Raw genomic sequence first — 14,752 nt, forward strand, 5'->3', positions numbered from 1 at the left:
ATCACTTATCATCGTCAGGTGTCATTCAGTGTTGTTGTTTTTTGCCACTCAGGTAAGCTAAGTGACGTATGGAACGCTCTAAGGAATGCATGGCACTCTGCCAAAATGAATGTTATTCAAGGTATGCATCTGAAACTATACCTACATTTTCCCAAGAGAGATGTGTTTCCAACCAATTGACATGTTTTCGATAAAAGGCTGTGCGTGATGACGTAGCATAAAAAGGCTGGATGGAAATCTGATCCTATTTTGTCATTTACCTGTGTGTCTGTGTGTGTGTGCACAATAGGTTACTATTTGTGCTTTCTTGTGTGCGTGTGTGTGTGTGTGTGTATCTACCTGTGTCCTCACTAAGGCAATACTCCTCACAGGTCTCCTGGTGGAGGAAGCAGTTGGAGTTGCCCTCACAGCTGCTGTAGATGAAGGGTCTGCAGGCCTGAACCTGGCTGTTAAAATACCAGCGCAGAGTAAACCGCCCACAGCTGCCCTCCTCTAGGGGCGAGAGAGAGAGAGAGCGAGAGAGTAAACTGCAAATGTCGACAAAATAAAATATGCTAGACAAGGTGGAATCTTTTTGTGTCTGTCAAATTAATTATGCGAGAAATGGTGGTGGAAACTCACGCGATGATATGTTGTGTGTTCCTCCCATTACGACTTGGGAAAGCATGCAGTTTATTAGGCTACAGATTAAATAAATTATGATGAACTTCACAGGGTAGTGAAAATGCACGGTGATGAGCTTGATGCTCCTTTCCAATAAATATCGAGGGTCTTATTCTGATGACATGATGATGGATGCTTGGCTGCCATTTAACAAATACAAATAATCTTGTTCTTATCCATAATAATCATGTAGGTAGTCTACCCGCACTTGTATCTGCAAGCTGTTTCCTAGAGCACATCTGCCAAGACTAGAGTGGGCACATTCACTATATAACGCAACATTTTGTTGTGACAAAACCATCAGTAGAGTTGAAAATGCAATGGAAACCCATTTAACTTGTATTTTATATTAGGTACATCGGAATGTAACCACTAAAGTCATTTTATGTGGACTACGTCACCACGCACAACTTTCTATCCGCAACAAGTCAATTAGATGGAAACATATCTCTGGTGGGAAATTGCGCAAATTGTTTTTAAGCGGATTTTAGAATATTAGCATGAAAATCTGTCTCCAATTGGATGGAAACCTAGCTATAGACACCCAATATGTTAACAATTATGTTTAGTGTGCCATCAATTTACAAGGCAACCACTCAGTATTGAATTTGACAAGAATATCTGATTTCAAGCTCTTGGTAAATTCGTACACGTAATTTAGCACACCGTGGGAACAGGTTACATGTCAGAAGAGCCCAAACAGTAGAGGCTACTAAAGTTCATTTCCACTACAGAGGACCACTCCCTTTTCGAATCTGAAGGCTCGTAAACCGCACCTATTCGTGAATGCCGCAAAACCATTGGCTGACACTGGTTGCTAGGGGCGTTTATTTCCGGTATTGCAGCGGCTGGAATTTCAGGGGTGCATTCAGTTCATCTCAACGATTGCTACGTTACGTGATGGTTTGTACTGAACGACACGTTTCCCCAAAACGGTGCGCACCGTACTTCAACATCATTTGAGGTACGTCTGCTTCTCTTTGGTGGGTGTGGCCTGATCAATATGGGTGAGACCATTTGAAATCGCAAAACCGTTCAGTAAATTACAGTTAGTACCGTTATGTTTAATTAAACGTTGAACATCGTTCCGTCGTACTGAATGCACCCCTGTGTCCTAGTTGTGGGTTTTTGGGTGGGTTTGCGAGCGCACAACCCAGACAGGCACCAAATCACAACGGACTTCCCCATTCTGTGCTAGGCAGCTACATGCAAGTTACGGTAGTAGGGTCTGTAATCATTGGCAAGGATGACCGAAAGCTCCGCAAACAAGCCGGCGAATGGAGAAGTTTGTCACCGAGCGAAGAACGGAGTTAAACCGGGCAGAAACGGCTTCGTAAAAAACCATCACCATAACCATCATCAGCAGCCGATGTACTGCTATCCCGAGGACAAGGTGAGGCCGTAGCCTACGGTAGGGATGGAGAATGGATGGATGCTGTGGAAGTGGTGAGGCTTATCTGAATATCCGCCAACACCAAGCTGCAAATCAATATTCTTAGCAATGTAGCTAGCTAACGTTATGTGTATTTAGCTTGCTATGTTTTGAAATGTAGCTAACCTATTTTATGGTTAGCTTTAACGTTACTGACACTTATTTGAATTTGCTAAACAACTGCCCGCAAGCTGAAGCTACCGTTACTGAGTCTGCTAGCTCAGCAAGTTGGACATATGACAGTTGTTGCAAACTATTTGAGTTGGTTTATTAGCTAACGTTAGCTAGCTATTCATCAAAGGAGATTTGTAATAATGTAACGTTAGCATTATATAACGTTCAGTGGAGGCTGGTGGGAGGCGCTATAGGAGGACGGGTTCATTATAATGGCTGGAATGAAATAGAACGGAGTCAAACATGAGGTTTCCAAATGTGTGATGTTTGATACCGTTCCATTGATTCCCTTTCAGCCATTACAATGAGCCCGACCTCCTATAGCTCCTCCCATCAGCCTCCACTGGTAACATTACATCCCACAAAGTGTTAGCTAATCATATCTGCAGTGTAACCAGCTTGCTGCTTTTCTACCCGGCCTTTTATCTTTTACAAACAATATGCAACAAACTAGCTAGCTAGCTACAATGTCAACAATCATTTCATTAATCACTGATGCCATTAGCCCAAAGGCCAGCAGTTGGGAGATTGAGTTGTTTCATTTACCGTCCAAAGGGAATGTATTCGCCAGCTATACACTCGTATCCCCCGTGGACCGGTTTGTACATAAAACATTTCCCATTCAGTCTGCAAAGGTGTTGATTTCCTCCTTAACTCTATTTAATGGCGAGAAGGCCCAAAAAATATGCATACTTTCTTTACGAAACACCATTTTCCACCACCATGCTAGAGTAAGTAATGCTAGTCCTGGATGTTGCGTATTGTTTTCAGGGTGGGAAATTAACGTTTTGGTCCACCAGCTTCTGTGACAGGTAGATTAAAAAAATCTACCAGCCACTCAGATCTTTTACCAGCCAATTTGTTTGTTGTTGTTGCCATAATTACACACACACACACACACACACACACACACACACACACACACAAACAAAGAATGAGCATGCTTTCTGTTTTTCTAAAACAAAAAATGTATTACTAGTAATAAGTAATGGGGTATATTGCTTAATTCTATTTCATTTTTATGACCTGTGTCTTTTAATCAATGTATGTTAAAATAAATAATTGAGATACAATAGTAAAGGTGGATGGATTATCTTGGCAAGGGATGTAAACAAATTTGTGCAAAAAATTTGAGAGAAATAAGCTATTTTTGTGAGATTGGAAAATGTCTGGGATCTTTTATTTCAGCTCATGAAACATGGGATCAATACTTGACATGTTGTGTTTTATATTTTTGTTCAGTGTAGATTAAAAGACTCAGGTCACAAAAATGAAATGAAATTGAGCAATATACCACATTCTTACTAATACATTTCTTGTTTTAGAAACATTACAAAGCAAGAAACATCATCAGTTTGTGTTTTCTGATGTTATTATGGTGAAAAAATATGTTGGCTGGTAAAAAATCTGAGTGCCTGATATATTTTTTAATCTACCTGCTGGTGGACCAAAAAGTTAATTTTAGGACCTGATTGTGGAGCTCCTGCACCTAAATATAAACATTACCAGTATCCAAAATGAGTACAGGCACCTAGTTCAGTCTAAGTCAAGCACTGTTAAAGCTGCAATATGTAATTTTTTGGGTGACCTGACCAAATTCACATAGAAATGTGCATTATAGATCTCTCATTGAAAGCAAGTATATGAAGCAGTTGATCTGTTCTTTGTGTGCTTTTCTGTGCTTCCTGTTCTTAAGTTTAGTTTGTTGTGTCTTTTACTTTCGGTTTTGTACACCAGCTTCAAACAGCTGAAAATACAATATTTTGGGTTATGGAAAATATATTTCACAGCGGTTTAGATGGTACAATAAATCTCTACACTATACCTGTTTGTTTTGTCATAAACTGAAATTAGGCAAACTATTAGAATTTTGAATGTAGGCCTATTTAAATGGTTTTGACTGTTATTTTATCATGATGGTCTTCATCAGTTACACGGTTATTCAAGTACCGCCACAGCCAGGGCCTAAAATTAACACCCGCCAAATGCGGGTAGATTTTGGCATTGGCAGGTAAGAATGACTAATTCAACAGCCACAATGGCGGGTGGTCATACTCAGGGCTCTATAGTGCCAGCATTTCATAAAAATGGTCAAGTCAAGTATGGGCACAAGTGCAAGTTGTGATTTATAGCAAAATAAATGCTGCAGTAGGTGTTTTCAAAGTATTTCTCACCTTTTTTTAAATATCTGGTAATGCACAAAGAAATCTGAATTCTAACGTTATAGCTATCCCACCTCGCGTAGCAACACTGCCTGTCTGGGAGGCTGTGAGCACTGTGAGTGCTGAAAATATTTGTTTTTAGAAGCAATGCGCACAGGCATAAAAGTTGGTCTAAATTACTTGAAAGTTTAATAAAGTGAGGTTTGCAAGATACATTGTTTTCCTCTACTAGGGTCATGGCTAAAAGGGATCCAGCTTTTGTCAAATTGACCTTAACCCTTTTCCTAACCTTAACCTAATTCTCCTAATCTGTTATGTTAATTATCCTAACCTGCGGCGTACATTCTCCTAACCTGATATGAAATGTCAAATCTGACATTAATTTGACAAAAGCTGGATCCCTTCTGGTGAGATTCTCACAGGCACATGTGAAGACTTGAGTGGCCCTGTTACCAAGGTAACCTTAAAGGGGCAGCTGAAAATGTTTGTCTCTGAAGACTCAGGTCACAGAATATGAAATTTAATCGAGCAATATACTACATTACTTCTTACTAGTAATATTTTTTTTTTTTGAAACATTACTAAACATGCTGATCTGTTTTTTGATTTAATTTAATTTTTTGTTATTATGGCAGTGGGAAACATTTGGCTGGGAAAAGATCTGAGTGGCTGGTAGATTTATTTACCTGCCACAGTGGCTGGTATACAAAAAAGTTAGTTTTAGGCCCTGGTCACAGCCCTACATCTGTACTCCCCGACTACCTAGCTTCCCGTCTATAGCGGGAACACAGAGGAACAGAGCGCAGTTAATGAATATTCCACCCCTTGATAACATCTCTTTATGAGTCAACAACAACAACAATATATCTTAAGATGGCTCTAAATGAAAATTCTCAGAGAAAATTATAACAAGTACTCTATATCAACGTCTTGCCCTATATAGACACTTTTATCCAAAGTGACTTAGTCATGCGTACATACATTGGCTCCAGCAGGAATCAAACCCATGACCTTTGGCGTTGCAAGCGCCATGCTCAACCGACTGTGTGATCTTCTAGGTAGAGCGTTGCATTGGAAGTTAAACCCTGGGGCCCAGATACTGCTGTCTTGCCAACTAAATCAAATCAAATTTTATTGGTCACATACACATATTTAGCAGATATTATTGCGGGTGTAGCGAAATGCTTGTGTTCCTAGCTCCAACAATGCAGTAGTATCTAACCACAATACACAAATCTAAAGTAAAATAATGGAATTAAGAAATATATAAATATTAGGACGAGCAATGACGGAGTGGCATTGACTAAACTACAGTAGAATAGAATACAGTAGATGCATATGAAATGAGTAAAGTAGTATGTAAACATTATTAAACTATTAAAGTGACCAGTGATTCCTTGTCTATGTAGATAGGGCAGCAGCCTCTAAGGTGCAGGGTTGAGTAACCAGGTGGTAGCTGGCTAGTGATGGCTATTTAACAGTCTGATGGCCTTGAGATAGAAGCTATTTTTCAGTCTCTCGGTCCCAGCTTTGATGCACCTGTACTGACCTCACCTTCTGGATAGTAGCGGGGTGAACAGGCCGTGGCTCGGGTGGTTGATGTCCTTAAGAAAAAGCCATATCTCAGACTGCCCATCTTAAACTTTTCTTTTTATTGGCCAGTCTGAGATATGGCTTTTTCTTTGCAACTCTGCCTAGAAGGTCAGCATCCCGGAGACGCCTCATCACTGTTGACGTTGAGACTGGTGTTTTGCGGGTACTATTTAATGAAGCTGCCAGTTGAGGACCTGTGAGGTGTCTGTTTCTCAAACTAGACACTCTAATGTATTTGTCCTCTTGCTCAGTTGTGCACCGGGTCCTCCCACTCCTCTTTCTATTCTGGTTAAAGCCAGTTTGCGCTGTTCTGTGAAGGGAGTAGTACACAGCGTTGTACGAGATCTTCAGTTTCTTGGCAATTTCTCGCATTGAATAGCCTTCATTTCTCAGAACAAGAATAGACTGACGAGTTTCAGAAGAAAGTTCTTTGTTTCTGGCCATTTTGAGCCTGTAATCGAACCCACAATTGCTGAGGCTCCAGATACTCAACTAGTCTCAAGAAGGTTTTATTGCTTCTTTAATCAGCACAACAGTTTTCAGCTGTGCTAACATAATTGCAAAAGGGTTTTCTAATGATCAATTAGCCTTTTAAAATGATAAACTTGGATTAGCAAACACAACGTGCCATTGGAACACAGGACTGATGGTTGCTGATAATGGGCCTATGTAGATATTCCATTAAAAAAACAGCCGTTTCCAGCTACAATAGCCATTTACAACATTAACAATGTCTACACTGTATTTCTGATCAATTTTATGTTATTTTAATGTACAAAAAAATTGCTTTTCTTTCGAAAACAAGGACATTTCTAAGTGACCCCAAACTTTTGAAAGGTAGTGTATATATTTATTTTGCTCAGAAAACCTGGGAGGCCAAATAAAATCTTGGCCCGCGGGCCACCTATTGGGGAACCCTGAGCTGTCCAGACAAGAGGTAATAGCCTGAAGCTAGGCTATTGCTGTCTTTAAGATCCGGCTTCTCAGACACAGTTTAAGCCTAGTCCTGAACTAAAAAGCATGCTTAATGGGGGCCTAGTCCTGAACTAAAAAGCATGCTTAATGGGGAATATCAATTGAAATAGCTTTTAGTTCAGGACTAGGCTTAAACTAGTAATTTGTGTCTGGGAAACTGGCCCTCATGTTTGGATGTAGACGTTGACGGTTATATATCAAACATATAGTTTGTTTATTAAAAAGAGAAGTGTAGCAAAATGCAGGCCTAATAATAATAATATGCCATTTAGCAGATGCTTTAATCCAAAGCGATTTAGTCATGCATGAAATGCATGACTACTTGTTTTAATAATCCAGGCGTAGATCAATGGCAGCATTTTGTTGTTTTTGATTTATTTAATTGGCAAGATGTTTGATTTATGTGAGTTGGTTAGGAGTGTCATAAAGTGGGGAAAAAAAAGTATTTAGTCAGCCACCAATTGTGCAAGTTCTCCCACTTAAAAATATGAGAGAGGAGTGTCATACAGTGGGGGAAAAAAGTATTTAGTCAGCCACCAATTGTGCAAGTTCTCCCACTTAAAAATATGAGAGAGGCCTGTAATTTTCATCATAGGTACACGTCAACTATGACAGACAAAATGAGAAAAAAAATCCAGAAAATCACATTGTAGGATTTTTAATGAATTTATTTGCAAATTATGGTGGAAAATAAGTATTTGGTCAATAACAAAAGTTTCTCAATACTTTGTTATATACCCTTTGTTGGCAATGACACAGGTCAAACGTTTTCTGTAAGTCTTCACAAGGTTTTCACACACTGTTGCTGGTATTTTGGCCCATTCCTCCATGCAGATCTCCTCTAGAGCAGTGATGTTTTGGGGCTGTCGCTGGGCAACACGGACTTTCAACTTCCTCCAAAGATTTTCTATGGGGTTGAGATCTGGAGACTGGCTAGGCCACTCCAGGACCTTGAAATGCTTCTTACGAAGCCACTCCTTCGTTGCCCGGGCGGTGTGTTTGGGATCATTGTCATGCTGAAAAACCCAGCCACGTTTCATCTTCAATGCCCTTGCTGATGGAAGGAGGTTTTCACTCATAATCTCACGATACATGGCCCCATTCATTCTGTCCTTTACACGGATCAGTCGTCCTGGTCCCTTTGCAGAAAAACAGCCCCAAAGCATGATGTTTCCACCCCCATGCTTCACAGTAGGTATGGTGTTCTTTGGATGCAACTCAGCATTCTTTGTCCTACAAACACGACGAGTTTTTACCAAAAAGTTCTATTTTAGTTTCATCTGACCATATGACATTCTCCCAATCCTCTTCTGGATCATCCAAATGCACTCTAACAAACTTCAGACGGGCCTGGACATGTACTGGCTTAAGCAGGGGGACACGTCTGGCACTGCAGGATTTGAGTCCCTGGCAGCGTAGTGTGTTACTGATGGTAGGCTTTGTTACTTTGGTCCCAGCTCTCTGCAGGTCATTCACTAGGTCCCCCCGTGTGGTTCTGGGATTTTTGTTCACCGTTCTTGTGATCATTTTGACCCCACGGGGTGAGATCTTGTGTGGAGCCCCAGATCGAGGGAGATTATCAGTGGTCTTGTATGTCTTCCATTTCCTAATAATTGCTCCCACAGTTGATTTCTTCAAACCAAGCTGCTTACCTATTGCAGATTCAGTCTTCCCAGCCTGGTGCAGGTCTACAATTTTGTTTCTGGTGTCCTTTGACAGCTCTTTGGTCTTGGCCATAGTGGAGTTTGGAGTGTGACTGTTTGAGGTTGTGGACAGGTGTCTTTTATACTGATAACAAGTTCAAACAGGTGCCATTAATACAGGTAACGAGTGGAGGACAGAGGAGCCTCTTACAGAAGAAGTTACAGGTCTGTGAGAGCCAGAAATCTTGCTTGTTTGTAGGTGACCAAATACTTATTTTCCACCATAATTTGGAAATAAATTCATTAAAAATCCTACAATGTGATTTTCTGGATTTTTTTTTCTCAATTTGTCTGTCATAGTTGACGTGTACCTATGATGAAAATTACAGGCCTCTCTCATCTTTTTAAGTGGGAGAACTTGCACAATTGGTGGCTGTCACAATCGTTGACTGATGAAGCGGACCAAGGCGCAGCGTGATAAACGTACATACTTTATTCAGTACTTAACATGAACAAAACAACAAACGAAACGTGAAGTCTTAGGTTAACACAAAACCTTAACGGAACAAGATCCCACAACCTAACATGCCAAAAGGCTGCCTAAGTATGGTCCCCAATCAGAGACAACGAGCTACAGCCGTCTCTGATTGGGAACCACCCTGGCCAAACATAGAGATAAACGATCTAGAACAAAAACCAATGAAAACTAAACATAGAAAATCCACACCCTGGCTCAACAATTAAGAGTCCCCAGAGCCAGGGTGTGACAGTGGCTGACTAAATACTTTTTTTCCCCACTGTATCTGCTTTGAGAGTGCTCAGAAACACACACTCAGTCATGGATCATCCCCTCCCTTTATTTGACTCACAAATCTGATAGCCAGAGCAACAGTGCTTTACATATGGTCAGTGTAAAAATATAGCTAGCCCATAGTACCCTTCTGTAGGCTATTTTGAATACTTCACTTCCTTTTCACACAGTGCTAGCACTGTACAGTCGTGATACAGTGTACAGTTTTGAGAATGACACAAATACTAATTTTCACAAAGTCTGCTGCCTCAGTTTTGATGATGGCAATTTGCATATACTCCAGAATGTCATGAAGAGTGATCAGATGAATTGCAATTAATTGCCCCCAAAACATTAACACTGTATTTCAGCCCTGCCACAAAAGGACCAGCTGACATCATGTCAGTGATTCTCTCGTTAAAACAGGTGAGAGTGTTGACGAGGACAAGGCTGGAGATCACTCATGCTGATTGAGTTAGAATAACAGACTGGAAGCTTTAAAAGGAGGGTGGTGCTTGAAATCATTGTTCTTCCTCTGTTAACCATGGTTACCTGCAAGGAAACACGTGCCGTCATCATTGCTTTGCACAAAAAGGGCTTCACAGGCAAGGATATTGCTGCTAGTAAGATTGCACCTAAATCAGCCATTTATCGGATCATCAAGAACTTAAAGGAGAGAGGTTAAATTGTTGTGAAGAAGGCGTCAGGGCGCCCAAGAAAGTCCAGCAAGCGCCAGGACCGTCTCCTAAAGTTGATTCAGCTGCGGGATCGGGGCACCACCAGTGCATAGCTTGCTCAGGAATGGCAGCAGGCAGGTGTGAGTGCATCTGCACAGTGAGGCGAAGACTTTTGGAGGATGGCCTGGTGTCAAGAAGGGCAGCAAAGAAGCCACTTCTCTCCAGAAAAAACATCAGGGACAGACTGATATTCTGCAAAAGGTACAGGGATTGGACTCCTGAGGACTGGGGTAAAGTCATTTTCTTTGATGAATCCCCTTTCCGATTGTTTGGGGCATCCGGAAAACACCTTGTCCGGAGAAGACAAGGTGAGCGCTACCATCAGTCCTGTGTCATGCCAACAGTAAAGCATCCTGAGACCATTCATGTGTGGGGTTGCTTCTTAGCCAAGGGAGTGGGCTCACTCACAATTTTGCCTAAGAACACAGCTATGAATAAAGAATGGTACCAACACATCCTCCGAGAGCAACTTCTCCCAACCATCCAAGAACAGTTTGATGACGACCAATGCCTTTTCCAGCATGATGGAGCACCTTGCCATAAGGCAAAAGTGATAACTAAGTGGCTCTGGGAACAAAACATCAACATTTTGGGTCCATGGCCAGGAAACTCCCCAGACTTTAATCCCATTGAGAACTTGTGGTCGATCCTCAAGAGGCGGGTGGACAAACAAAAACCCACAAACTCCAAGCATTGATTATGCAAGAATGGGCTGCCATCAGTCAGGATGTGGCCCAGAAGTTAATTGACAGCATGCCAGGGCGGATTGCAGAGGTCTTGAAAAAGAAGGGTCAACACTGCAAATATTGGCTCTTTGCATAAACTTAATGTAATTGTCAATAAAAGCCTTTGACACTTATGGAATGCTTGTAATTATACTTCAGTATACCATAGTAACATCTGACAAAAATATCTCATAACACTGAAGCAGCGAACTTTGTGAAGACCAATACTTGTGTCATTCTCAACTTTTGACCACGACTATAGTACCATTCACTGACCACATTGGCTAGTCACCACTTACTGAACTAAGATTGAAAAAAAAAAAAAAGTGAGTGTTAGTTCACGAACGGCCACCCTGACGCAACTCATGTGGTACACAGTGAAGGACAACTGTGACACACTGGTCGGGACATGAGACCATTGTAAATGCAGTATTCAACAATCATTCTCATGATAGCACATTGGTAGTAGTCAGTGACACATTTCAAAGCTGAGCTTGGTTAAAACCCTGGATGGGCGTTGAGACCTCGTTCTTTAGATAAAAAAATCTGACAGTTGAATTAGAAGGTGGCGCTCGGGGGCTGTGTGTATCTGTCCATGTGGGTGTTTGAGTGAGAAAGACACAGAGGAGAACCAACCAGTAAAAAACACAGCCCCATCATGGAGCCTTTCCAGACTCTGAAGTCAGGAAGACTTTGAGTTAGGTGTCAGACAGACTAAGGCCACCCTGCATGCTGCTAAGTGATTGGTTTAGCTATGTTTCTTCCTTCATCCTGACTCCTCAGGTCCTGGCTTAGACGTGTAGTAGTAGAAACAGACTGAAATAGGATCCTTAATGGAAAATAATCATGAAAATCAAATAAGAATCTTGTATGACAGAAAATTATTTGTACAACAATCTAATAAGTATCCTAAAAAGTGTCTGGTAAGATTTAGTATGTTTTTCCATATGTCAGTGGTGTATTTGTATATATGGTAACTTCTGTGCCTCAAATGACGTACACAATTGAATACATGATTGTGGTGAATTTCTTACATATTTGAGACAACATATATTAATTGTATGAGTCATCAATGATAAGAAAGGTGTATGTTCTTACAATGTAACCTATACAAAATAAATGTTTTCCTTTATAGGTTTCACATTGTTTTTACAAGTCAACATATAAAAAAAAAAACATGACAATTACGAAAAATACAATATTTGTATACATTTTCAGGTATGAGTTTCCATGGTTAAGGCTGGGCAGCACCTCCTATTGGACAGTTGATTTATCTACTTATCTTTAGTCTCCCATACCAGGTTTTAGCTTTGATAATTTGTCATTGACTACTACCAATGTGCTATCGTGAGAATGATTGTTGAGGGATCTCCACTATATAGAAATAGCATAGATTCACTGCCGCTATCAAAGTCATTCCTCTTCTTCCTCCTCCTCCTCCTCCTCACCTCCACCTCCTCCTGCTTTCCCCCTTCCTCCTCGCGGCGGACTTTGCTTCTTTTTTTTTAGAAGTGCGACGTTGCGTGCGTCAAAGACGTCAGATAGTGGCATACAAGTGCTTTGAAATGTGTAGGTCCCATGTATGTGAGACCTTAGAAGGCTTAGCTTCCATATCTCTCATATGTTTTTATACAATACATGCAACAGCTTGTTATTACTATGATCCAAGTGCTTTGAAATTTGTATGTCCCATACATGTGACTTTCACATTTCCATTTATCACTATGTTTGATGTACAGTTACAAGATGACAGAGTGTCATACTCTGGGTTGTTCTGAACAGAATGAGCCTAATGTTTGTCTATTGTGACAAACTTTTGCAGTGGAATGCACTAGGGCCTGGACGATACCAGTATTGCATTATTTTTTCCATTGCAAAAATGAACACACGAAGCAGACCAAACTCTCTGCAAAAATGTATGGAAGTTTTGTTCAGATCAAAAGGGGTGTGGTCAAAAAGCGATTGAAGTCAAATGGAAAGACCCTTTCTAGTATGTTGTTTTGTTTATTCAGGGATGAATAAAGGTAATTTAATTGAACAGACATTTCCTCCATCCCAACCACCCCATCTCCAACCATTAAGATACTTTGTATCTTGATGGAATCCCATGCTCTCCCAAAAACCCAGCATAACACTCACACTTGCCTTTTACTACTAGCACTATGCTGATAACTAGCCTACTTTATTGAGAAAAAAATGTACTTACTATAACCAGGTTTCCATCTAACCTTTTTATGCAAGGAAAGTACATGTCTGATTAAAAAATGTCACGACAGGCCAGATGGAAACAGCCAATTTGTTGGTAAACTTTCCAAATGTCGACAAAACAAAATACGCTAAAGCCTCCCGAGTGGCGCAGCAGTCTAAGGCACTGCATCGCAGTGCTTGAGGTGTCACTACAGACCCGGGTTCGATCCCAGGCAGTGTCACAGCTGGCTGTGACCAGGAGACCCATGAGGCGGCGCACAATTGGCCCAGCGTCGTCCGTGTTCGAGGAGGGTTTGGCCGGCCGGGATATCCTTGTCGCATCGCGCTCTAGCGGGCCGGGCGCCTGCAAGCTGACTTCGGTCGCCAGCTAGACGGTGTTTCCTCCGACACATTGGTGCGGCTGGCTTCCGGGTTAAGCGAGCAGTGTGTCAAGAATCAGTGCGGCTTTGCATGCAGGTCGTGTTTCGGAGGACGCATTGCTCTCGACCTTCGCCTCTCCTGTGTCCGTAGGGGCGTTGCAGCGATGGGACAAGAATGTAACTACCAGTTGGATATCATGAAATTAGGGAGATAAAAGGGGTAAAAAGTACAAAAAAATTAATTATAATAATAATTTCAAAATACGCTAGACAAGGTGGGATATTTTTGTGTCTATAAAATTATGCGAGAAATGTCAGTGGAAATGCTATTATGCGCAAATATTGATATATAATAACCATCATACGCAATGACATGTTGTGTGGTCCTCCCACTACGACTCGGGAAAGCATGCAGTTTATTAGGCTACAGATGAAATACGTTTTGATGAACTTCACGGGGTGGTGAAAGTGCAAGGTGATGAGCTTGATGCTCCTTTCCAATAAATATTGAGGGTCTTATTCTGGTGACATGATGATCGATGCTTGGCTGCTGTTTGACAAGTAAAACGTATCTTGCTCTTTTGTCCATAATAATATCATCATGTAGTAGGCTACCTGTCCTGCACTGTATCTGCGAGCTGTTGGCTAAACTCATTTAACTTGTGTTTTTTTATTCAGTACATGGGAATTTAACCACAAACGTTATTTTTATGTGCATTCCTCATCACGCACATATCTGGTGGGAAAATGCTCATATTGTTTTTGTGCAGATTTTTGAATATTCGCTTGAAAATCTGTCGCCAATTGGATGGTAACCTAGCTTCTGACTGATATGTGGCGGTCTTACCTAGCTGTCTTAATATGAATGCACTAACTTTAAGTGGCTCTGGATAAGACCGGGTGCTGAATGACTAAAATGTAAATGTAAATCACCTTGCCCCCCCCAGGTGCAGCACACGGCGTGTAATGGCAGCAGCGGTCTGGGCCTGTACAGCCGTCCCTTCATCGAGTCTTTTGAGGAAACACCCATGCTGGTGGCGGTCCTCACCTACATGGGCTACGGCATCCTCACCATCTTCGGATACCTCCGAGACTTCCTCCGGGACTGGAAAATCGAGAGGTGTCACATTGCCCGTGAGAGGGAGGAGCAGAAGGTACGACTATGACCACCTCACCTGGCTTTGTCCTCAGTTTGTTTGAAAAACTTTATTAATTCTTATTTCCATTATTCTCATCCTCTTCATCAACGTCGTCATTCGTTAAGGGGATTCCCCCTCCCCCACCGCCCAAA

General features: G+C 41.4%; 1 protein-coding gene across 2 annotated transcripts in view; it reads left to right on the plus strand.

Annotated features, from left to right (window-relative positions):
* Positions 1 to 1,731: 1,731 nt before the first annotated feature.
* The window catches only part of sptlc2a (serine palmitoyltransferase, long chain base subunit 2a), a 53,404-nt gene continuing 40,383 nt past the window's right edge, over positions 1,732 to 14,752 (plus strand). The window contains exons 1-2 of one of the 2 annotated variants that reach the window (XM_084182197.1): positions 1,732 to 2,056; positions 14,409 to 14,615. In XM_084182197.1, coding sequence (XP_084038323.1) covers positions 1,910 to 2,056; positions 14,409 to 14,615 — 354 coding nt within the window. In that variant the 5' untranslated portion in view covers positions 1,732 to 1,909. The remainder of the gene's footprint in view (positions 2,057 to 14,408; positions 14,616 to 14,752) is intronic. The other variant, XM_084182198.1, reaches the window with a different exon arrangement.

This window comes from Coregonus lavaretus (assembly GCF_964263955.1).
Source record: "Coregonus lavaretus genome assembly, chromosome: 18".
In the NCBI taxonomy this organism is placed as follows: Eukaryota; Metazoa; Chordata; class Actinopteri; order Salmoniformes; family Salmonidae; genus Coregonus; species Coregonus lavaretus.